Consider the following 24,633-nt stretch of genomic DNA (forward strand, 5'->3'; position numbering starts at 1 on the left):
GTGAGTAAGGGGACAGAGAACCAGAATACCCGGCCGGGTATCATACACAGAATGTCCGAGACGAGTTCTGAATCCTTGCTTCTTTCTGCAGTGGTGACAAGCCAGTGTTTTAATTAACCCCTACTACCGGGTGATCAGCGAGTTTTGGCAAAACGTGATATAGCGGCTCAGACTAAGGGACGCTACTCTTTCTTCCTGGACCAATCTGCATATGGGGAATTATTCCCCTTAGATGAAACAAAATGTGCCGTTTTCTTTTCCAGTCAAAACTTTTAACGTAGAGCTCAATTGTTACGTAATAAAACGTTGAGACAATTTTTTTTAATCATTGTAATGATGTAAAATAAAATAAGTCTGCCATCGGCCGAATAACTTGCACCTCAGCCTTGTGTTTTCGCGCGCATCCACTTGGTAGAGACTAGGCCGAACTTTGAGAGATATGGCAAAACGAGGAATGAAATACGAGTACGCTGTTGGAGAATTGGTCCTCTGCTTTGAGCCCGATCCCACAAAGGCCAGAGTCTTATATGATGCAAAGGTACATCTGACATGCTTTGATTTTTGCTTTACGATAGAATAATCTTATGCACTTTTTAAATACTACTTGTGCTGTGCGAGGCTCGTTAGTTTTCCGCTTTTGTTTTCATTGTTGCTGCTATTGCTAAAGTACATTATTACTTTGCCGTCGATTAAGTTTTAAAAAAATAGCTTGAAAATTAGCACCTTTGAAAAAATTTGACTGGATGGGGCTAGCAGTCGACGCTTCATTTAACCAGTGCTTAACACTAATGTTTGGCTTCCAGTATAGTGACGTGACTTTTCCTATGACCCTGGCCTAATTTTAACTCCTGCAAAAACTAAAATATTCCAACCGCCCAGTTCATTCAAGACAGGATATTTGACATTTGTTACAAACTAGGAAAAGGTGTTGAGTTAGGATTTGGGTTGGGTTTGGTGTTAGAGCTAAGACTTGTTTCCGGTTTTATGGTGCATATTGGGCCCTCCTGAAATAAGTTGTTCTAAAGGCATTTTGTTAATACCCAACTCCACATCCTACTCCTTTCTGTTTAAACAGCTGACCTCTATATTTCTCAGTTTGTTCACAATTTTGCCTGATACTGTTGTTCAAGCACATAATTTCTGTTATTCAACTTTTGTGAAAAAAATTTCAGTACCCTACAAATCATGCTCGTTACTAATGAGCAGTCATGAAGGAACTTAAAAAAATACCTCAGGATGCTTCATAATGACAAGAATAGAATGACGTACTTTCGTCAAGAATAAATTCTTCAGGAGGTAACAGCATGCAGTGAATTCATTTTCTCCTGATTTACTACAGCAAATTTCATGTACTACATCTTTGACGGGAGAAAATGACTATATAGTTTAAATAAAGTTATAAATGCATGTATTATGAATATATTTTGTGATCCATGATGTATTGTTTTACTTTTTTCCTGTGTAAAATATGGTCAACAGCATTAAGAGTTAAGGTTTTGGGGTGTGGGAAACCCAGAGTTATTCGTGGATTTTCCACATTTGTGGAACTGTACAGGATATTCTATAACTTTATTATATCTAGGTTAGATTGTAATTCACTCAATCAAGAAATATCACACGCTTCATCGAACCAGTTTTCTATGCTTCTCCTGTCAGTCCCTTTAGAAGTTTATGAATTTTCTCCCAAGCTGTAGTCTCTGAAGTAATAGCAGAATCTGTTGGTTATCTCTTGGTCTGTATGTTTGTTGTTTTTAAATGCTACATCACTTGCATATCCACATAGAATTTTTGTGTTTGTCAGTGACATTCTAAGAGGTAGTCCTTACAGTCATAGGGGAGTTAAGTATTGGAGCCCTCACTTATCTCAGGGCCAGCTCTTGTGAGGCTGGTACCAGTCTCCTCTCCCTCACTGCTTTACCTTCCCGAACCCTCTAATGTGTGTCACAAGACGAGTAACATCTGATGAGGCAGTGGACTGGTACAACTGAATGCTGTCATAGTAGGGATATAAAGATTGCCTCCATCATGGTGATGTTTGTAGGTGTACATCTTGAGAATGGAAGAGTGGTATTCACCTTTATTTGGTTAAATAGTATTTTTTACCAGGCTTTACTCAATCATTATGAAAAAAAGTGTGCATCCCTCTGGTCCTTTAAGGTGCTATTGGCCATCTTTATAATATGAATGAACTTTCCTCACACACAAAAAAAAAATGATGAAGGCTACATTGTATTTTAAAGTATAGTTTTATGAAAAATCTCTCATGGTACTTTTCAGTTAGATGAGTTCATTTGAGATCTGTGGTGCTTTGTCCTTGGCTTGTGAAGGCTTTTGGTACATTATTTCTGTTTTCTTCTGGCTTATGGTAAGGCCCAGGTCTCTGCCACTTGAGCTAATTGAACAGTTAACTGAAGTGCACATCACCAGGCACCAACATAATGCTGTGGATCACTTTTTTAAAAGTTACTTCAGCAGTATCATCTTAAATAGCAGTGCAATATACAGGGATGCTAACAACTGCCTTTTCAAATTTAGCACTTTCTTTGGTCACCACCAAAGTCTAATTTGGAAGAGCCACTGGCTGCTTATGTCCATGAAGATCTGGTCCACAGAGCCTTTGTCATTATGACACTGTTATGCAGAACACAGGCATGGGTTTTATACCTTAGGCATGTGCTACTGTGGCTCATTTTAATTTTAAATGTAAGAAACCAAGAAATCTTCCAAAAAACACAGATTTGTGTAGTTATATGCATCTCAAAATAATAATTGTTTACCAGTTTTTCTTGTGTATTTTGTCAATAGATTTTGGATTGCCAAGTTTCAAAAGACAAACAGGGGCGAAAATGTGCAGCATACTTAGTGCATTTCCAGGGTTGGAATAACAGGTATGTAATGACTGAAGATACAGTAACACTTGTAATAGATTATATCATTCACTTTTATTTTGTTTTAGCTTTTTTTTAAATGGTCATGTTTGTTGATACTAATGATAGGTTTGCTCCATGCATCTTTGAGAAGTACTACTTTTTGTGCTACCTAACTGGCATCTTGTTTAATTTTTCTTGGTTTTGATTATACATGCTGGCAGAAATAGTACTTATGAATGTGCTACTTTTGACACCTTTTAGCCAGTTGTTTGTGGCCATTTCAGTGTCAGACAGATGGTGACTGAAATTTGTCCCTACTGTGTCCATTGAAATTTAAAAAGCATCAGTTGTTAAAGGAGCTGTAAATTAAAATTAATTTTTTTAGGATTTTACAGATATTGATATATTTCAATTCAAAGAATAAAACCTCAAAGTTTAACAAAGATTGTTTTTTATTTTCCACAACTCATTCATTCCTCATATCATTTACTTGATCAACTCTACTGACTGTGATCTTGTACTAGCCTGAGGTGGCCTGGGTCACCCACTGTATCTGCTGTTACTTATATTATGTGCTTGATATATCCTTCTCATCATCTAAAGAAATCTCTTCTTATCTTTTTCATGAAGCTGGGATCGTTTGGTTTTGGAGTCATTCATACTGAAAGCAACAGAAGAAAACAAGGCATTAATGAAGAGACTTTCGGAGACTGCTAAAAAATAGTATGGTTTATTGGGTTTTTTTGTTATTGGCATGCATGGGGAGGGTTTGAAGTTTTACACTACCAATCAGTAACACAGAGAGGAGACTTGTAAACACCAATATAACACCTTATATAACGCTGTATGCTATGCATTTAGATTTATAAAACTTATATTTGTATATTATGTATGTCTCAGTTGTGTTACAATCTAAACAAAACTTGCTTTTGACTTTCTAAATAATAAGACACAAATTACTTGTTACACATTCCTTGGAGCAAACTTTGATTTGTTTGTTTTATTTTTCTGTGGTGGCTAAGGACATACAGTGTAATCTAAATTTCTCCTTGCACATTCACAGTCACAAAAATAGCCGCCGACGTCGTAAAATTGAGCAAATACTGAAAGCTTCTGGAATACGAACACCCTCCTCATTTGACAGTGACAGCTGGAGTGAAGGGAGTAGCAGCCAAGATGATCAGTCAGAGACAGAGGGGGAGGATGAGCCAGAACAGGTAGCATTTTAAACTAGTGTGTTTATGTAGTTGTACAGATAAAGTTATGCAAATATATATATAGGCTTAATGTATGAGAATCAAAAAGGTGTGACGTTATTTGTCCCCTTTTTCATGCATAATTTATTTTTTATACATAAAAGTGTATCCACATATGTACTTGATTAAGCCCATAGGCTAATAGGTTATGATGGCACTTTCACTCGTATAGTTGATGGTCCTAGTTAGTAACATGGCATGTGAAATGTGGATGAACTATATTCACCACTCCTGATTCTAGAGAGTCTAACAATTAGAGACTCTATATCCTTGGGAAAAAACAAGCTACTAATCATAACAAAAACTGCTTTGGGTGATTCTTATCACTTACAGAAGCTCTACCTCTCTTTAAGGTGTGTTGTCATTATCAGCAGCCACATGGTGCTGTACCATTTTGAAATTGACTCTCAGGAGCCATAGATGTATTTTGCACTGGACCTAGCAAAGCCGGCAGTAAGAAATGCAGTGATGAGCAAAGCTAGCAGACCCTGTGCATTGCACCATAGCTTGAAGACAGAGGCTTCAAGATGGTTGGAGATGCGAACCACATGAAAAACAAATCATGCAAAGCATGACAGTTTTAGGGGAATATAATAATAATGAAGAATTACTTGTGTGAGTGATGATAATGGCAGCCACAAATTTCTTGTTGCAGGTATAGTAGATAAATGAGGCTTCGAATGTAAATAGTGTCTAGAACTGAATTGAAGAATCATAGTGGAAGTTCATGTAAACATTTTAAAAACTGGGATGACACAAGTGTTTGCAGAAAAAGTCCTATTTTTAATAAAAGGGATATTTTTATTTTGTTAATAAACTTCTTAAAATACCTGTTATAATTTTCTTTTATTGGAGTGATGAAATTATTTTAATGGTTGGACTACAATTTGAATGCCTCATGGTATTTGTTTCTTTTTTAAGACTAAAGACTTAATAAAAGTTGCTAGTTTGATACATAAATTGCATCGACAAATTGTAGTTGCATATGTCCTGCCTATCCTGTAATGGGATATTCTTGTCCCTCAAAATATACACTATTCAGTTAATGTAAATTTATGTTGCTATCATAAAAGCTGCTGGATTTATTGAATTTCAAGTTCCACCTGTGGTTGCCTTGGCTGGGCCAGAGCAAAATAATTTCAAGGACCTTATATACCTTATATGATATTTCCCAACCCAAGTGTACATGATCTCAAAACTCTTGATTAGCAAATACATTGAGAAAAAACAATCCTTAATTTTAACACCTGGGACTACTTCCACCATCTTGATTTCAAAGTGTAAGGCCTCTGAGGGCTGCTAGCTTTGCTAGGCTAGCAGCTTGCTTCACTAACTCATAGCAGCTGCTGTGCAACCACTTTCAGCATGATTAGCTAGCTTTGCTAGGTTCACTATGTCTGTGCAACAAGTATCAGATGTTGATGCTCCCTTCAACCAATGTGCTACCAGTGGTGAGTGGAGCTATACAGATTCAGTCACATGACTTTACAAAGGCTGGACCTAATTTTAATCGATGCAAAATAGTAAAATAGTCATGAAGAAAGTTTGGGATATATATATCGTTAAGGGTAGGTTGACTATGTGCCCTCACTTTAACACTCCCTGCACTTAACACATATTTGTGCTAACTCTTCAGTGATGGTGTATGGCAGTGGTGCCCAACCTTTTCTCACCCAAGGGTCGCACTGGACATGATATAAAATCTCAGGGGCCAGAACATGGCAGTTTTTGCCAGAATCATTACTTTAAAACTGAAATTATGTGTTGTGTCTGGTTAAAATGAGCAGACAGGATGAGTTACCTTTGCGGGATGCAAGTTGGGCACCCATGGTGTATGGTAAACAAGCTCACTGGCTAATAAGCTTTGTTCTTGTAATTGTTCTTTCTTAAAAAATGTGAATGCTTGTCACCATTTGTATTCCTTTTCAAATGTGTTTTGTGTCTTTTTTCACTTTGAATTGTGTATGAAGTGAATGCTTGCATTTAATTTTGTTTTATGTTCTTCATCCTTCAGTTTGTTTGTGTTGATCTTAATTATATAAAATTTTTCCTGCAACTTGACAAGCTTCCGACTTGCTGAATCAAACAAATCCAATTTTATTTCAGTTGATAGCTCCAAAGATTGTACAAAGCAGTGCAAGCTGCAGCTTACAAAGACTCAGCTATCTGTACTGACCTTGTGTCATTTTCCTACTACTGTTGGGTCTCTTTCTTCCTCATGCTGTTATCCACAAATGACCCCTGCACTTTATGCTGCTATCTTTAATGCTGAATGTGGTTTCTTGGCTATAGGCAGAAAACAAGATAAGGAGAATACACTTCATGACAACAACATGGATATTTTCATTAAAAGATCTGACTTGGTACATCTGGTGATGACAGTTTTTGTGTTGATCCAACCCTAGTTGGCCATTCTCTCAAGTCTCATCTGTTGATGACAGTATTTGCTTTGATCTGATCCCAGATGGACATTCTCTGAAGTCTTATCTTCGTGGTCAGGGTTTCAGTGGAGGTTTAGCAGTCATCTTTCAGACACCTTTAGCTAGCTGCCTGATGTTTACCACTGTCCCTCCTTTGCCCACCCATCATTCAAACTTGTTCATGTTAATCTATTTCTTGACAACACCACCACTCACATTTTTGTGATTTATTGCCCACCTTTCAGTTCTCAAAACAATATCACCAACACAGTTCTGCAGCCTGTTTATTGTTTTATTTTGCACCCAAAAAAACTGAAAAAAAGTTGGACAAGAGAATTAATTTTGGTTCTATTCATATCAGTTGGCAACTGTGAAACTTTTTGCACAGGACTTTTGACTTTTTATTTTTATGTTCACATGAAGACAGAGAATTAGCTACTTAGGTATTGGATATATTCTTTGTGATAAATGTTTGCACACTATTTCAGGTGTGGTTTTGAAACTGCCAATAGTGGAAATAACATGATAACCAAACATTTAAAACTCAAAATCACATGAATGTTTTTCCCAAGGATTTGGGATCAGCCAGCACTCAAAAAGCTTGTGCATGTATGGAAGAAATTTGTAGCAGTACACTATCCTGGATGAAAGTTATGTCATTCTTATTTTATTACTATTATTTCCTCTTAAATCACTGCTATTAATTAGAAAGTTGTGTCTTTGTTGTAATCATGTGTATTATTGTATTAAAACAAAACTGTGGCTGAGACAAACATGACACACTAATTATCAGAAATTTTCTTGAAAAACAAATTTTAAGCATTCTAAGAGTGTAAAGGGGAGGTTTTGTAGGGGAAGAAGGCAAAGAAAGGAATTTTTTTTTTATTGCATGTGGGAAAACTTTAAGAAAATTATTTAATAGTTTTTACAACTGTTTTAACAGAGTATTATGTTAATACTTTGAACACTGATATGTATATAGTGTGTGTACACATGATTTTATTTCAGTTGTTTCTCCTGTTTATTGATAAAACTGTAAGAAAATACACATATTAAAACTACTAAAATGGAGGAATATAGCAAAATTCTGTTTTGCCTCCACCAAAAAGCTCTTACAGTGCCTGAGCGTAGTCAAATGGACGACATAAAAGAATAGTCCGTCCTGGCCTACCAGCATTTTCCCTTTCAATGGCTAATTTCTTGCAAAATGATTTTGAGTGAATGGTGCAATCCTTGTTGTCAAATAACATGACCTGCGTTTATGGGAAAGATCAAGAGTTATTGTTATTGAAACACTAATTACAAAATATGCTCCAACTATCAACTGGTGATATTCTCCAAGTGACAAAGCTGCTATCTGAGATTTTAAATTACCTTTGTTGTGAAAACAAGATTGCGTTTGGATGACAGGGTTTGTTTTTTTTTTGTGTGTGTTTTTCTTTCATGAGTTTCCAGGTTTTCCTCAAAAGATTGCAAGTGTGTGTGGGTATGTGTGTGTGTGTTTGTGCGCAAGTATGCGTATGCATAAACGTGTGTGCAATCACACGTGCGTGTGCATATGGATTTATTTGTAAGAAGAAATTGCATGATCTTCTAAATTCAGTCCTATATGTGCCAAGTTTAACAGTGAATTTTTAAACAGAATTCTCCAGAGAATGGCAAGAAGAGCAGAACTAGGAGAAAAATGGTGAGTTCTGCTTGTTTAGGAAAAAAAAAAATAATAGAAAGACATTTAAAATCAAATATTTCTAACTTATTTGATTAACAAAATATTTTTCATACTACATAGGCAGCAAATTCTATTACCATTAAATTTGAACAATAAACACATTGTTTTTGCTTGAAATTATAATGATTATTTTGTGTGCGATGCATTGTGAGATGTGTTTGTACATACATTCATACCACAGTATATCTGCAATCACATGCTTGATCTTGAGTGTCATGTGAACACTGAGGCAATGATGAAGTAGTCTTGACAGGAGAGCTGAGGTGCAGTTGGTACATTTTCATTGAGCATGTCATGTTCCAGAATCTTGTTGCAGTTTGCTTGTCTTTTTACCAGGAAAAAATATTTGTTTGCAGACTAAGCTGCTGTGAAGTTCGCCATTAAATTAATAAGTGCAGCTACTCTCAAGATTTTTTTTTATATTAAATTTTGTTTGTCTTTTCTGTCAAGCCTCAGAAGCAGCAGATGGGAGCTCCTGTTTCCATGGAAATTCCAGAGATTCTTAAGGCACACCTAGAAGAGGATTACATAGCTGTCAGTGTCAAAAGCAAGGTCAGTTATTAACAAATATATTTTTTTTTTTTAGGCTTGGGGAGGATCGGACACTCTGTCACTTATGCTTGTTTCAAATATGATATTCTCCACAAACATCTTGTTTTCTGGTTTTAAGTATGATCTAAACTGACACATCTCCAGCATAAATTAGCTTGTCTACATTTGAATGTTTCAAATGAGCAAACGTATAGACAGCAGTAATTAGGAAGCATTAGACTAGTTATTTAGTTGGCATTTACAGTGAATCAATATACAGTGATACCTCGGTTCTCGAACGCCTTGACTTTCGACCAAATCGGTATTCGACCAGGAAATTCGAGAAAATTTTGTCTTGGAATCCGAACAAATATTTGGAACTCGAACATCCGAACGTCCGAGATGAGCCGAGATGAGCCGAATGGCGTTCATTCGGCCCAGCGCGCCTTGCTTGCGTCATCAGTGTGAGTGCAGAGAGAGAGAGAGTCACGTTTTTGTGGAGAGAGTCATGAAATGTGTGCAAAATGGGCAGAAATCGCAAATTTTGTTGAACAACATCACCCTGATAAAGTGGTAGCAAATAGAGCAGTTAACATTTTTAATGACAATGTTATGTCCACTTTCCGCAAAATTTTGCAAAGGAGAAAAAAAACAGCAAACAATTGACAAATTCTTCCGTAAAGAAATCAGACAAGCAACTGCAGAGCAAGATTCCGATTCTCCTCAGCAAAAGATACAGAGAACAGAAACACCCGAAGAGCAGTTACCCTCTGTTTTTATTGAAGAGACTCCCCTTCAAAACAATAACCATCCCCCTTCCCTCCTCCACATTCATTCCCTCCTGCCATAAAGTTTGGTACAGGTACAGTAAATGAAACACAATTTACTGTACTGTACAGTACATTTTATTTTTTTGTTTGTTTTAATAAATACACTTTTATTTCTTATTTCTTGTTGAGACTCATGTTTTTCTACATATTATATACAAATTAGGCCAGTAAATAGGCATTTTCTGGGGCTTGGAACGAATTAATCCAGTTTCCATTATTTCCTATGGGTTTCATTGCTTCGGTTCTCGAACAATTTGGTTCTCGACCGTCCTCCCGGAACGAATTATGTTCGAGAACCGAGGTATCACTGTATTTCTTCATAATCTTTCTGTTTAGATTACTGTTATTTTTATTTATTATGGCTACAGCTGTGCTTGCTGCCTGCAAAACCTTGTGTCCTGGATATTCTGGAAGGATTCATGAAAACATTTTGCATCAATTATCTGTGTGAATCCTTTGAGCAAAAAGACCGCGACAAAAGTCGTGTTGAAAAGAACATCAAAATACCACCTGAGCACCTGTGAGTAGAATTTTTCATTAGTGTTTTTCATCTTTGAAATGCAGTGGAATCACTGTGAAGAACTCTGTGGCTGGAACATCTCGAGATACAACACACCTGTGCTTGCCAACTCTTACAGTTTGCTTGCAAGTTTAAAAAATGCATGAAATTATTTGTTGTAATTATTCTTACTTTGCAAAATCAGACAGATAATCATAAATAGTTAATCACAGCTGATTATCATATGTTTCTACGTGGCAGTTTTTTATACAGTGAAAATAAATCATTATATACTGTGGTGATTGGAAGTCTGCATTCTTGAAGCTATGATTCATTTTGTTGTTTCTTGTGATATCTTGGAAATAGTTACTGATGGATAAGTAAGATTTGTCACTAGTTACTGTGAGATTTATCTCTTTGATTTCTTATGTTGTTAAATCGCTGGCACAACAAAAAACTTTGCAACTTGGAATAAAGTCTAAAGGAATCAACCATCAGCTGGCCTCATTCACGTCTTAAGATTTTTTATGCTTCTTATTGATTCATTTCTACCCTGTCACCACCTATATTTCAAGGGGATTGCTGGTAAACAGTCAAAATTTAGGTTGCCAATAAATATAGATCAGACTCAAATTAATTGATAATAGTTTTCTTCACAAATGCAATTGAGCCAATGCAATTTATGTTGTGCAGGGTTTCATTATGTAAAGAAGTGGTAGAAGGGCTTCGCATCTTATTTGATTTCACCCTTCCCATAATTCTCCTGTATGCCACAGAACAAGAACAGTATGAAGACATTATGAAGCACACCATTGCTGCAGACCTTCATTTTCAGGACAGGTAAACATAATAATACATTGCATAAATTTGGATTTACCCCCAAAATGCATAAAATTTTGCAATTTGCTTATTTCCATAAAATATCACTCAAGGAAAAATTACAAAGGATTTAACATTTATCATGTACCCTAAATATTCACTAAATTTTGATACTTTAATCATTCATTCCACCAAAAGATCAAAATCATATAGATAAGACAATAGTACACCTCATAAAAGAACAAAATAGCTACACCATGTAAAATATAATCCTGGTTCTTAACATAAAGTCCTGATTGTTTTGGCATCTGGTAGTGCATTTTCCAAGTTGTTCAAGCCACGATCAAAGGGAGGTAAATCTTGTTGGCAAAATAGTTTACCAAAACTTTTCTAGTTCCCCTTATGCAAACCATTTATTTATCATAAATATATTGATATGACTTTCATCAGTCACTTGTCAAACTGCTATTTGCACTTTAAAAGCATGTCCATCTTGAGAATAAAAAACCAAGAAGGATTTAACTATGCACAAAATAAAAGACTAAGTTTTTGTAAGAGTGAATAGGGTGCCTAGTAGTGTGGTGGTTAAAACGCTTGTGTCACCGCTGGAGTGAGCGTCTCAGGGTTCAGATCTCATCTTGAGACACTCTCTGCAGGGCTGGGTGTCAGGGATTTTCTCCAGGTACTCCAGTTTCCTCCCCTCTCCCTCTCCCCATAGTGCGAAATCACCTCAAGGTGGAAGCACTTTCCTACTAAATAAACCAATCAACTTAAGAGTGAATAACAGTTTGTATAAGCATACATGAGAGGCTGGAGGTGGGTTATAAAGATAGTTTTCTATCTTTTATGACACTGGAATCCCTTAAAGTTACTATTGCTTACCTATCCCATCAGTCTTCACAGTGACAAGGGGATGCATGAGAGTGGCAGCAAACACTATCATCGACAAGGAAAAAGTGAGTTGGAAGACGAGGAGATAGATGTAACTCATAGCACACGGCAACGCCACTTGTCTGGCCACAGACAAGTGAAAATTGAACAAGAGGATGATTGTGATGCAGTTCATAATAGTGATGATGTTCCACGAAGGGTGACACGACGATATACACTAGATGCACAGCGGTCTCCTGAAGAACCATCAGGCACAAAAAATCTCAAACGGCAAAAGAAACAGGTACATGTTTTTAAAATTTAATAATAATAAGTGGAACAAGAAGTAAAGTTTTGCTTTCTGATTTATTGTAGTTCTCTCACAATATGTGCTGAACACAGTAAACAACAATATGAAAATAATAGATGTGAAATAGGTGTCAACAATATTAAAAATGAGCTTGAGTTAGAAGGAAAAACAGTACAGTCAATTCAAGCAACAGATCATGAAGTTACTGATATGTAGCCAATAGCAAGAGATAATTCTGGAATGAATTTTTTTCAGACATTGGTTAAGTTCCCAGTGTCAGTGCTTGTATCTCTAGTACTTCTGAAATTGTGGAGCTTATTTTAATCCACATTATGCAGTTATTTTATGCACTTTTCAACCATTGACTCATCTGACATTTGCTCATGCATTAAATTTTTCAGTTGTCCCAAGATGGTGGACAAAGTCCCAAAATGTCACCTCGTATACGTCGCAGACGAAACCATGAAGGAATTCTCACTGTTAAAGTGGAGGATCAGAGTGATAGTGAAGCAGAATTTTCTCCCCCTGCTTCAGCATCATCTGGTGTGGGACATAGCAATGATGCTAGTGCACTCACTGCCTCTCTCAGCCAGCTTTGTGAAGCAGGCAAACCTCTTACAGAGTCACCATCTCAAACAGGCACAGTGCACAAAAAAGAAGATTTAGCAGACAGCATTCTAGCCTGGCAGATTTTACCCCCAGAGATACGCAAGAAGTCCCCAGTGACTCCATCACAGGTGTATGGCATACAGCACTTGCTTCGCTTATTTGGTAATAAACACTTTTTTAACATTAAAATTTGTTGACTGAATGTCTGTGGGATTATTTTAAGGGTTAGGGTTAGTTAATGATCAGGGAGAACCAGCAGCTGCTGAATTCAGAAATGCAGCTTTCAAAATACAGTAATTAAAAGAGGAATCCATTTCACCATTGCTGTCCAAGCCAGGATAAAAATTTGGAGCTGATGTGATAGTTAAGATGGACATGCCAAATCATTGTAACAGCCACTGGTCTATTTGTAGCATATATACTGTTTAGCTATTGCTAGGGAGAGTTAGCAATGTAGGTTTTAACATGTAGGTTCTTGTTAATGTTTATAGCTCCAACGACTGGTATTGGAAATCTGTGTTATAATACACCATGCTGTAAGTTTGCCTTGTACCTCATATTGGTGTGTAGTTTAATTTTTATACATATATATATGTGTGTGTGTAATAAGTAAATATATTTGTAGACCAGATTGAAAAACAGACTTTGCTACTCTTGTTACAGTTAAGTTGCCAGAGTTGCTGAATCACATGCCCTTTGACCCCAACAAGCTGCAAGTACTAGTGAAATTGTGTCATCACTGTCTCCAGTAAGTTTCATAAGTTATCTATCTGCTGAACATGTCATCACACTACAATAATTCTCAACAAATTTTGTTTTCCCCAAGTAGTGTGTATTCATGTAGATCTGCATTTTCAGGAAAGGTAAGTTGTGTTACTTCATGGTATGTGTGTGTGGGCACATGCATCTAGGTGCAGTGAGTCAAATACTTGATACTTGCACAGGTAAATCAGTATATTTTTCTTTGTATAGACTTTAGGCTTGGCATCATTATTACTCATCTAACAACTGTGACATGTTTGTCTGCAGGTATCTGATTGAGCATCAGGGAGAGTTCTATCGATAAGAACACACACTTCTTATTAAAAGATTGGTGGGCTTCAAATTTTGTTTCTAATAATAGGTAAATTAAAAAGTACTCATTTCCCTTCTTGTGATATAACCTCTAAACATCACCATGTGCAGTAGGAAGTCAAAATTTCAACTGTTTTAACACTGTTCCCAGTTCTCCCACAGAGACCTTTACAATGTAAATGCACCCAGGCATTGCCCTAGTCTGTGGTGTTGACTCTGCATGGTGAAGTTTGTAGGCATGTATCTTGAGAATTGAAGGGAATATTCATCCAGATCTGGGGAAATACTCTCATGCACTGAGCTTTATCGTTTTATAAGAAACATATTTTCTGCCCTGCTAGCCATTCAGAGACTTAAAATCTAGATTCTGGTGGTGAAGATAAGCCCAATTCCTCAACATGCCATCAAGATTTGAAGACAAACATGAGAGCAGCAGCCCACAAACTGGAACTGTTGGTATTGATATATGAGTATGGTCATAAGTACATGAGGCTCCATGGTTTGTGTTTTCTCAGGGTTGCAACAATACAGCCAATTGCAGAATATTGTAATGGATGCATTTAAAATCTAGTCTTTGCTAGTGCATGGATTTGTTTTCATAAAGATATTTCATCTGGTTGGTTTCTTCTTCAAACTTCAGAATTATTTGGCTGCTCCATTTCCAGGTTTATAAATCCATGATTTTGGGTGTAAACATGTGGGTATCTGTTTCCAAACAAGTATACAGGATTTTCAGAGTTCCTAAATTCGTCTTTGCTCAGAACCTATGTTTCAGGTCAAAAGTCAGAGCTTGAACTACCAAACAATATAGCTTTATACTGTCACAGAACTCATTATTATCATTATGTCTGAAAGTTTTTAAGTGCTAACAGAAAGTCTTATGTGCACTTTATGAAGCATGGTTATATCAAGTAAAGACACATGCAATGAATTTTGTTGGTGTTACTCATGTTTGGTGTTGGGATGAATGGATGGAGTTAAAGGTCCTGTTGACAGTGGTGATTCATATTGACTATTGGTGTTGTATGAGGTTCTGTCTACAAAACTGCATGTCTCTTAAAATCTATAGTGTGAACGTGATCACCTTAAAGTGCAGTGTATTGTTGCTTTTCGTGGAAGTATAATGTGAGGGTGCAGTGTGGGAAGGAACATAACCTAATATGTGTGGCTGTCATTCCAACGATAAGGCATGGATATTTAAGGGGCATAGAAGAAAAGCTGTCTCTCTTATGCAAGTGCTAAAGAATACCCGCATGATAAGATACCAAATGGCAGGTTTTCAGGAACAAATCTGGCTTAGGCGATACAGCAGTTGACATTCCATTCAATCAATGTGGCACTCAAAAGCTGAGGTTTTTTCAGGTTTGTTACTGGTACACACATCCCACAGGTCTCTCTTCAGCTAACTCAGCTCCACTCCATCCCTCGAAGCAAGATGTACTTCCATGCTGTATTCTATTGGATTGTGCCCAATACCAATACTTTCTATAACTCACTTTCTGCAAAGTCTTTTCAATACAACATAAATTATGTGTGACTGCTCATAACAATAACATAATACTTCCAGAATGCCCCAAAAGAGCACAAATATAATAATCTTGCATTTTATTCATCCAGCAGTAACACACCAAGAAATGAATCCACTTTCTTATACTGAAACAGCTTCTGTGCTCTTTAATGTTCAACATAATTTAAGTACACATAATTTTATATTATCCACCCAAAACTAGCTGATGTACACCTTTCTGTAATTAGATGCATGAAAGATATTCACAGAAAATTGTATTGTATGTGGTCCTTAATTGTCACCAGGGCTGAAACACAAAGAGTACACACCATTTCAATCTGCAAATCCTAAATATTTCTTTCAAAAAGGAACAATGCATTTCCAAAATGTGCCAGAACTGTAGCAGGTGTAAATGTAAGCCCAACTGCATGTAATAAGAAAAATATAAGTTTGATAGCATCACATGTATGCAAGAATACATGGGATAACCATAGAGATACAGCAGAGAAAATGAATTAAATAAAAACAGTATCAAAAATATTAAACATATTGCAAAAGTGCAATACAATAAACATTAATTGGTCAAAATTCAAATGGGTGGCATAGCAAACATTTCCTCACCTGAGAAAAGTCATGTTTGATCTTCCATTTCTTTATGTCTTACAGGTTAAAATCATTTTTTTGTTTCAGTTGTTTGAAAGTTGATAAAAAATACAATTAAAAATGTGCATGTCTCTATCCATAATTGTATCTCAAAAAAAGACAAAAATGTTTTTGAGGTAATGTGGAACATATTTTATCACTACATCATTTTAATTAATAAAGCATGGAAACATTTTTATAATGAATTTTTAAAAGAATTTAATTTTGTGTCAAGCTCTGATTTATTTTTTTCCCATAAAACTTCATCATTCTAAACAAGAAGTATTGTCAAACCACTATCTAGAAAATATCTGCTGGAAAAGATGGTAGATGACAAGTACACCGTTGCACCCTGACCATTTACTGCTTGCTGGCCTGCATTAATTGTTTAGACCCAAATTGAAACTGAAGAGAAAACAACATGCTATTAGAGAATACAAGGCACTCTTGGTGATCACCAATTGACAATCCACAACAATGGTTCTTTACAATGCACTTGCAGTTCAAATATTTAAATGATTTCTTCAGAATACTGTGAACTAAATGACCAGCTCCAATCAGGTTTTGGAGATTTTTGGACTGCCATGCATAACAGTATTTCTTGGCCTGGGTAAACTGTTCCTTGTATAGGACTGTTTTGTGTTGACACATGCATTCTTACAGTTTGCAGTGAAAACTGTACATGAAATATTTTTGTTGGACAAACATTAGCCACAAAAAACAACCCACCATGTTGATTTTTCCTTTCTATCAGTAACAGACACTCATTTGTGGATGGATAGGAATAAATGTGAGTGTGCAAGTATATATCATTCTTTTCTAGATTCTCATTCATGGAGAAATCCTTTGTTTTTTTGAGTTCTGTTTCCAGCAGACTGTTGTTCACTTTGGAGTCACAAACACATAATTTTAGGTCAACAGATTTATCAGCACATTTAGCAACTTGGCTATATGGTGTGAGCCGATCAACTTTTTCCAGGAATATCTGATTGTCATCCAGTCGTGCCAAAATGGAGATAAAAAAGACTTCAGGTTTGACACTAGAAGAATTGGTCCTATACACACCTGCAAGTTCCTTGGGCAATGCCAAAATATCCATCTTCAGTGTAATAGTGTTGTTCTATGAAAAAAAAGAAAGAAAATTCAAATGTTCACTCATATTCAACAACAAAAATTACATTATATCTATTTTCAAGTACTGGGTAAATGTGTCACTAAAAAAGAAGTCAGTGCAACAAGATATACAACTCCACAGTAACAATGGCACAACAAACAACACAAAGTTCATATATAATATACTGCTCAAAACAATGGACAGGCCACCTTAATATTTTCTACATTTTTATGAATGGTGAGCACATGAAGTGGACAACTGCAAGCATTCGCCAACGTAACTATGTGACCAGACAGTCTGCAACTGTCTCAGGAAGAGCAATTCAGTCAAGATGACCCACTGTCCGCCCTGTCCTGACACCTGCACACCATGCTGCATGTCTTGCATGGGCACAATGCCATCTGATATGGACAAGGCAACAGTGGCTTGCAGTCTTCTTCATTGATGAATCTTGCTTTGCCAGGTCCTTACACGATGGCCAAATCTGCATCTGGGGATGACAGGAGAGCGTTACCACTGTGGTGGAATGTGATTGCTATGGTGGTAGATCCATCATGGTGTTGGGTGGGATGGATACAGCCTACAGAATTCCCCTCGTCCTGGTGCAAGACAACCTAACAGGCATGGAATACAGAGATGACAATTTACAACCTCTGGTACTCCCAGCACTGCAGGCCATTGGACCAGGCGCCATACTTCAGAACGACAATGCCAAATTGCTCAAGGCCAGGGACATCAATTACTTCCTGCAGCACCAAGTCAACTCCATGGACTGGCCAGCTTGTTCCTGAGATCTGAATCCCACTGAAAATCTGTGAGTTGTCCTGGGGCAGCAACTTACAGCCAGTCACCTCTCGCAACATTGACCTATCAACTGTAGCAGTTTCTTTAGCAAGAGATGCAAGCAATTCCTCAAAGGACTCCGAAAATATAGGTTCAGTCCACAAGACAATGGTGTCTTGCCTGCATTCAGGCTAATGGCAGACACACAAAATAATGACTTCCTTTTTTCAGATATCACTTTTGTGAATTTTGAAAACATGGGTTTATGTCAGTCCAAGCTAAAATTCTTGTCGTTAAAATGATTAGTTTCGATGAAATGGGCTGATAATGTTTCATTTAATGAATAAAAAATGTTTTTTATTGGTACGAAACAGTGATTGACTACACAACTGGCCTTTCCATTGTTTTGAGAAGTATACATGTGACAACACAAAACTGACAGAAAAACTCTATGGTAACAATGAATATGCACAACACAGCATCATAACTGTGGCCAACTTGCCCACTGTAACAACAGACTTAAAGCAAAATAAAAACTAATGTGCCATGCCTTCACAAAAAGAAAAAATTTATAATACTTTAACAGTCTTTTTCCAGTACAGTGGATGGCAGACTGTCTTTATTAAACCGAATTTACAAACACATCAGAAAAAGTTAGGAATTTCACCTAACATATAACTACTGGCAAACAACAGAATGCAGAAAAAATCAGTGGAATATCAGGCTTTTGAAAACTACATTTAGCTTATGCCCATGTTTACTTTTGCAACGTCACCATAAAACTGGAAACAATGCAAGCTGTAAACTGTGTTTCATGCTAAAGATTTGTTTGATTGCCATGGCAAAAACTGGCATATTATTTTAACTCTTATATCCCAGTATCCACTAAAACTTACTAGCCAACTGCGGTTATTCTTTTATATACAATTAACCCTAGATATTGAGCAGCAGTATTTCTAGACAAAGTTATTCAAAGGAAAGAAATATGACATTTATCTGCTCAGTTACAAAACTATACAACTATCAGCATCTTTTAAAAAGTAGTCAACCAACTTAATTACTTCTAAAACTTATAGCAAATGTACCATCATCATAAAGACTATAACATTTATTCAACTTTGGAAAGCATACCCCATGGAATGTCTTCCTGATGTTTGTAAAGTCCACCAGATAAATCTGCTGACAGTGCCCAAAGCCCCTCCACAAGCCATGATCTGACCAACCTTGATGAAACTGGTGCTGAATTTCATTATTCAACAATCCCAATGCTAGATGAGCAAACAAGGCATGATAGGAATCTTTCCTCACCTCCATATCAAAATTGGTGCAAATGCAAAGGTTAGGCATTATTCGTGGAATGTGATCACATGTACGATTTGGAGAAACAATTTCTAACAGTCCCCATCTCTTTACTTCATAATGTTCATGAGCTTTATCCACCTCTAAAGTGAAATTAGTGACAAGGGCCTTTAAGGTGTAGTAGAGGTCTAGATGACTAATAAGGCGATGCTGGTTGATAAGCAGTGCTGACATTGATGCTGAACCTAGATGGGATGCAACATTCTCAGGGATAATTAAAAAAATATATGGATGGAACATTTCGATGTGTCCTTCCATTGACTTTTCTACAAACATGCCATAAGCATTACCATGGTCCGAAAACAATACCGTCAATGTATTTTCTTGCTGTGCTGCTTGCTGTAAGTAACTTGATAATGTGCTATCAAGGGACTGCACACGGAGCCCAGTGTCTTCATGTCCAATATTTGTTTCCAAAAAAGTGAAAAATGATTGTTTCAAATCAAGCATTTCTTTCTGGTACAACAGAAGGTAGTCAAAAAGATACTCATGCTGATGCTTTCCATTGTAACATACTGCATCTGGACCATGGAAGATGTCTGGCACACCATTGTCATTCAGTATCTTACACATTGCTAAAGTCACTTCCATAGAATCAATCCCTGCTTTTACTAAAGCTTTCTGAAGTCTGTCCCATGACTCCTCCCTTGATAAAGACTTGTTGAAAACTCTGAGGTCTTTGGACAGCCCCCATTCCCATCTATAGCACATATCTTCAAGCCACAAAGTGGTATAGCCTTCTTGTTTTAGTCGCTGCAAGAGGACTTCTGTTTTCAGGGGTTCAGGAGGCAGCTCAAGAGTTGAAAATGGTCTAGCTGATGGATCAATTCTTCCAGAAAAGAGCAACTGTAAAGTTTCAAATGTCCGAGATCGAACACCCTGCACCAAGTCAAATTCCATCACACTTACTTTGTGTGACATATTTTGATGCAAAGTTTGCAGCAGCTTTACGGTTTGCGGCAATGACCGAAGAAAATGCTGATGTGAGACGGAATCTGTGAAAATCATGTTGATGTTGACATTTTTGTTAACTCTGCTGGTGCCATCTCTGCTTGAATGAACAGGTAATTCTGCATGACTGGGAGGCAAGAGTAGTATTTGTACTTCTTCAAGTTCATGAAAATCATCATCATACCAAAATTGATTGATAAAATTATTAATCCTGAATTCATCGGACACAGTTTCACATGCTATATAACAAAATCCAAAGTGGAGTTTGTGAGTGGATGGGTGCAGCAGGCTGGAGATATATTTCTCTGCACTGGATGTGGAATTGAATTTCTGCCACTTCACTCTGCCATTGTCTGTGCGGACTGTCCCCACAGAAATCAAGGACAAGCAAATGTCAGCCTGACACTGCACATAGCCTCCTGCAGATTGCTGTAAATAACAATAATAATTTGAAACACACGATTTTGTCACAATTCCCATGGCACAAACAAGATCTTGGTGCAGTGCTTAATCATTCTACTTCACAACAGATATTCCAAGCATAATACAAAGAAGAAGACATGTCAAACAAAAATGGAGAAATGAAAATATAATGCATGCACAGAAGATAGCCAGACATTTTCTTTCAGAAACAAAGGTCTTATAAAAATTCTTTATATGTATCAGGATGATTTTCAATAAAAGTTTGAAGTAAGAATTAATATTGCATTTTATGTTTATGTTTTATGTTTTAAGTATAATGCACAAGACTGGTACTGTTAATTTTTGGATATATCATAGCTTAAATAAACCAAGTAGCAGTAAATCTACTAGACTAGCACTCTTGTTTTGCAATCTAAAGATGTTGAATAGAAAGGAAGAGCGGCTATAGTAAAGTACTCACTGGCTCAGCCATAGAAAAAGCATGTATATTTATAAAGAAACAATCACAAGACAGACTGCAGAGCTCTAAGCATAACATGTAACTTACCTTCTTCAATACGTACTATATCAACCATCTTTTCATTTTGTTTATTTTATTCACTATTAATACTGTTCAATTTTGGATGCCGTATTTTATTCTCTCCATTAACTTAACATGTAATATTAATCTGTTTATCTATTTAATCACTTAATTAGTAATGTTCACCTTATTGCTGCATGGGATTCATCCACTCATTTTTCTCACCTTTCTGTTAAAACCATTAATAGCGATACTATAGCATTTCTAAGATGTAGTGGGCACGACAAACTTAAATGCTTTAAACAGGAAACAACAGACTTTTACACCAATGAGGAATGAATGGCAATTGGTTACAATGAACAGAAAACATAAGATCATCAGCAGTCACACAGACTTTGACTTTGGTCCATGTCAGTGTACGCACATATTATCACAATACAATAAAACATACATTTATTTTGCACAACTCCAGTTTCCTCTGGTGATGACAGGTTGCTGGTGATTTGGAGTGAAATAATTGTTCTGCTTCATCACACGAGCCGGGGACTGGTTGAACTCGTCTGCAAGCTGCTAATTCCGAACTTTTCGTTTCTCGTAGCAGACGACGCAACGTGCATCGCGATTTTTTCAAGTTTTCCTGATTTTGCAGATTAATGTTTCTTAAAGGCAAGATATTTGGTATTCGTATAACACTATCTAAAGCATACTTGTCGACATGGATCCTGTGGAGAACAAAGAAAGTTACGACCGTTAACGTCAACAGTGCGAAAACTTTGAGGACACGTAGTGGAGTCAACCGTCGCTTTGCCACCATAGCAGTCACTCGGAGATGTACAAGCTCAAACATCTGCGATTCCACGACCAGTCTAGTTCTTAAAGCGGTTTACAAGAGACATTTACTTTTAATCGACAATTTTCACTTCGGTTAAGCCAAAAGTTCGCTAGTGGCAACGTTGATTCACGTACTAAAATTTAAAAAGATAAATCGGGATTTTGTCGAAAAGCACCTGTCGGTTCAAGGTAAAGCAAAGACCGTTGTGTTTACGGTATTCGCGGGTAATGGCGTTCTTATTTAAATCACCTTTTTAGATTATTTTAAACGAGATGAGAAACCTCATTTTAACACATACAGGAGTAACGAAAGCGGCTGTCTGAACATGACAATGACAATACTGTAACAATGACAATGACAATGACAATTCTTTATTAACGAGAGGTAAAATAAGCAAGAAAATGCATGCTTTTTTTCCATTTAGCCTCTCTCCTTTTACAGAGAAAGAATAAACTATGTAATTGATAATTAAGTTCACTATAAGAATAATTAGTAGTAAACATAAGGTAAGGTATCAAAAGGAGAACGGAAGGTGAATATATATATGTACAAAAGTGATGAGAAAAACATATATTTACAAGGTTTCCTGGAGTTGGGAGGTATTGCTAGAGGCCTCATCTAATTGCATTGAATGTATTTAGGTATAGATGGCGTCGAAAGGAGTTCAGGGAGTTCAACAGCACGCTTCCTGAGTATTTCAGACTTGATTTAAAAAGTCTATTCCAGGAATATGAATATTCAGTTTTGGGGAAGTTCTAGTGTTATTGGAGGAAAATAGTAGAGAGAGTCTTGGCGATAGTTTAGCCGTGAGTATTTTGTACATGAAAATGCATTAATCAAATTTAAGTCTGTCTTTCAGAGGAAGACGCCTAGAGAGGTGAAGTCATTTGGTCATTTTAGCAAAACGGCTTTGATTGCTCGCCTCTGAACACTTGCTAAAGGTTTTATGGAAGCTCCACTAGCGGAGTCCCAGAGAGTGGAGGCGTAGTTAATGATTGACTGGATGTGGGTAGTATAGAAGAGTGTTCTTGCGTGAGGGTCTAGGAAATGTTTAATTCTTGAACGCTGCTAGACTTTCTTGGAGATGTTTTTGCCTGTGGCAGAGATGTGTTGGGACCACGACAAGTTATATTGTCGATGGTAACATCCATGAGTTTGTGGAACTGTAGTTCCATTATTGGAAATGGAGAGGCTGACTTCAGTTTTCTGGAGGTTGAGGGACATGTGGTTTGAACAGTCCAAGCCTGAAGCTCGTCGGCGCTCAACTGTAGGAGGGAACCAAGTGGCTCAATCAGTTGGTGGTGTGCGTGTATTGTGGTGTCGTCTGCAAACATTTCACATGATTGGGATATGTGGAGAGGAAGATCGTTTATTGTATATGGGGAAAATAAGAGGTCCTAATATTGAACCTTGAGGAACACCAAATTTAACTTCAAGAGGATCAGACAAATGTCCAGGCGTCTACGTGTACGCGAGTGTCTAACACTCACCTGCAGTTGTCTCAACTTCAACCATCTTTGATAGCTTATATATTATATATACAGCATGTACACAATATCTACAAATAAATACAATTGTAAAAACAGACAGTTTACAAGAAGTATAAGCAATATACAATGCACCTGCCATTACTGCGCAGACCAACTGCAATCTTGAATATCATCGGTGAGTTTTATTTCCCGTGATTTTACCCTTCCCTAGAAATGAAATGAGGTTGAAGTTTCTGGAAGGAATTCTGTCTCAAACTCTGAGACGACGCACTTAGGACAGTGACATGATGCTCATATCTGTAATACTGGAGACGTCCTATAGCGGGTCGCTAGATACATGTGTTTGTCTAATGATAGTATTGTCCAGAGTTCTAGAGCAGTATGTGTTATGTAAGAAACAAAACATTGCTGTACATAACACTGGTGTTGCTACTGCTGCTGTTACTGCAATGCAATTCATGATCGGAGCAAAGTTGCTGATGGACTGGTGTAGTCGGAAGTGCCTGATGACCTCATTGCTGTTCGTCCAGTTCACGCGCGTTGCACGCTACTCTCGCGCTGAAGGCACCCGTTCGTTATCTCTGGCAAACAGCCGTCGCTCCGGAAAAGCTTGTTTGTGTGCTGCGAAACCTCTCTCTCACAAATACACACACAGTCACACACACTCTCACGCACACAGTGACAGAGCCAAGCACAAGACTGTGCACACAACGCAAAAAGGCACGAAGACAGCTGAGCAGATTCAGGTGAAATATCGCAGCATTAAAAGTTATTCCACAACTTGGCAGTGTCAAGTTGTTTCTGTGGCCACCAAGACAGTAGCATCTGCAACTCATTGCTAGGACTTACCCTTGTAACCGCATGCCACAATAATAAACAAAACACCTCAGCACAGCGCGTGAAGTTCCAGAAAAGATCGCTACTACTGCCACCACCGCCACAACCTCTATCATCGCCACAGTTAATGTGTACTGTCGATCAAGTAACTACAAACGGCTGCACCAAAAGCACCATTTATTTTCAGTCAAAACTACAACATTCGAGCTCAACAGGTGTTCTCAACCCGACCTCAGGAGCGCTTAATATTGAGTTGATGTGCACACACACCCAAACGTTTTCATCATACACAACTGAAATTAGGAATTAACATTTACTGTTATCTATCATCTCGTCTGCCCTTTATTCATTGACATTT

The 24,633-nt window shown here is 37.2% G+C and overlaps 2 protein-coding genes across 6 annotated transcripts; one reads left to right on the forward strand and one right to left on the reverse strand.

Moving 5' to 3' along the window:
* Positions 1-264: 264 nt before the first annotated feature.
* On the forward strand, positions 265-14,748 carry LOC112559877 (male-specific lethal 3 homolog). 5 transcript variants are annotated; one of them, XM_025231343.1, is made up of 13 exons: positions 730-925; positions 1,173-1,296; positions 2,806-2,888; positions 3,501-3,593; positions 3,934-4,087; positions 8,189-8,233; positions 8,726-8,827; positions 10,005-10,156; positions 10,829-10,975; positions 11,849-12,128; positions 12,536-12,905; positions 13,407-13,491; positions 13,773-14,748. In XM_025231343.1, the coding sequence occupies exons 4-13, from the start codon at positions 3,562-3,564 to the stop codon at positions 13,807-13,809; spliced, it is 1,404 nt and encodes a 467-aa protein (XP_025087128.1). In that variant the 5' UTR covers positions 730-925; positions 1,173-1,296; positions 2,806-2,888; positions 3,501-3,561; the 3' UTR covers positions 13,810-14,748. The 5 variants fall into 5 exon arrangements, with proteins under 5 accessions (XP_025087125.1, XP_025087126.1, XP_025087128.1 ...); XM_025231340.1 differs by lacking the exons at positions 730-925; positions 1,173-1,296 and adding an exon at positions 265-538; XM_025231344.1 differs by lacking the exon at positions 1,173-1,296.
* A 713-nt stretch (positions 14,749-15,461) lies between these two features.
* LOC112560195 lies at positions 15,462-22,124 on the reverse strand. The gene is made up of 3 exons (XM_025231842.1): positions 21,568-22,124; positions 18,995-20,602; positions 15,462-17,086 (listed from the first exon to the last, which is right to left on the reverse strand). The coding sequence occupies exons 1-3, from the start codon at positions 21,961-21,963 to the stop codon at positions 16,478-16,480; spliced, it is 2,613 nt and encodes an 870-aa protein (XP_025087627.1). The 5' UTR covers positions 21,964-22,124; the 3' UTR covers positions 15,462-16,477.
* Positions 22,125-24,633: the final 2,509 nt, after the last annotated feature.

This window comes from Pomacea canaliculata, linkage group LG3, assembly GCF_003073045.1.
Source record: "Pomacea canaliculata isolate SZHN2017 linkage group LG3, ASM307304v1, whole genome shotgun sequence".
Classification (NCBI taxonomy): domain Eukaryota; kingdom Metazoa; phylum Mollusca; class Gastropoda; order Architaenioglossa; family Ampullariidae; genus Pomacea; species Pomacea canaliculata.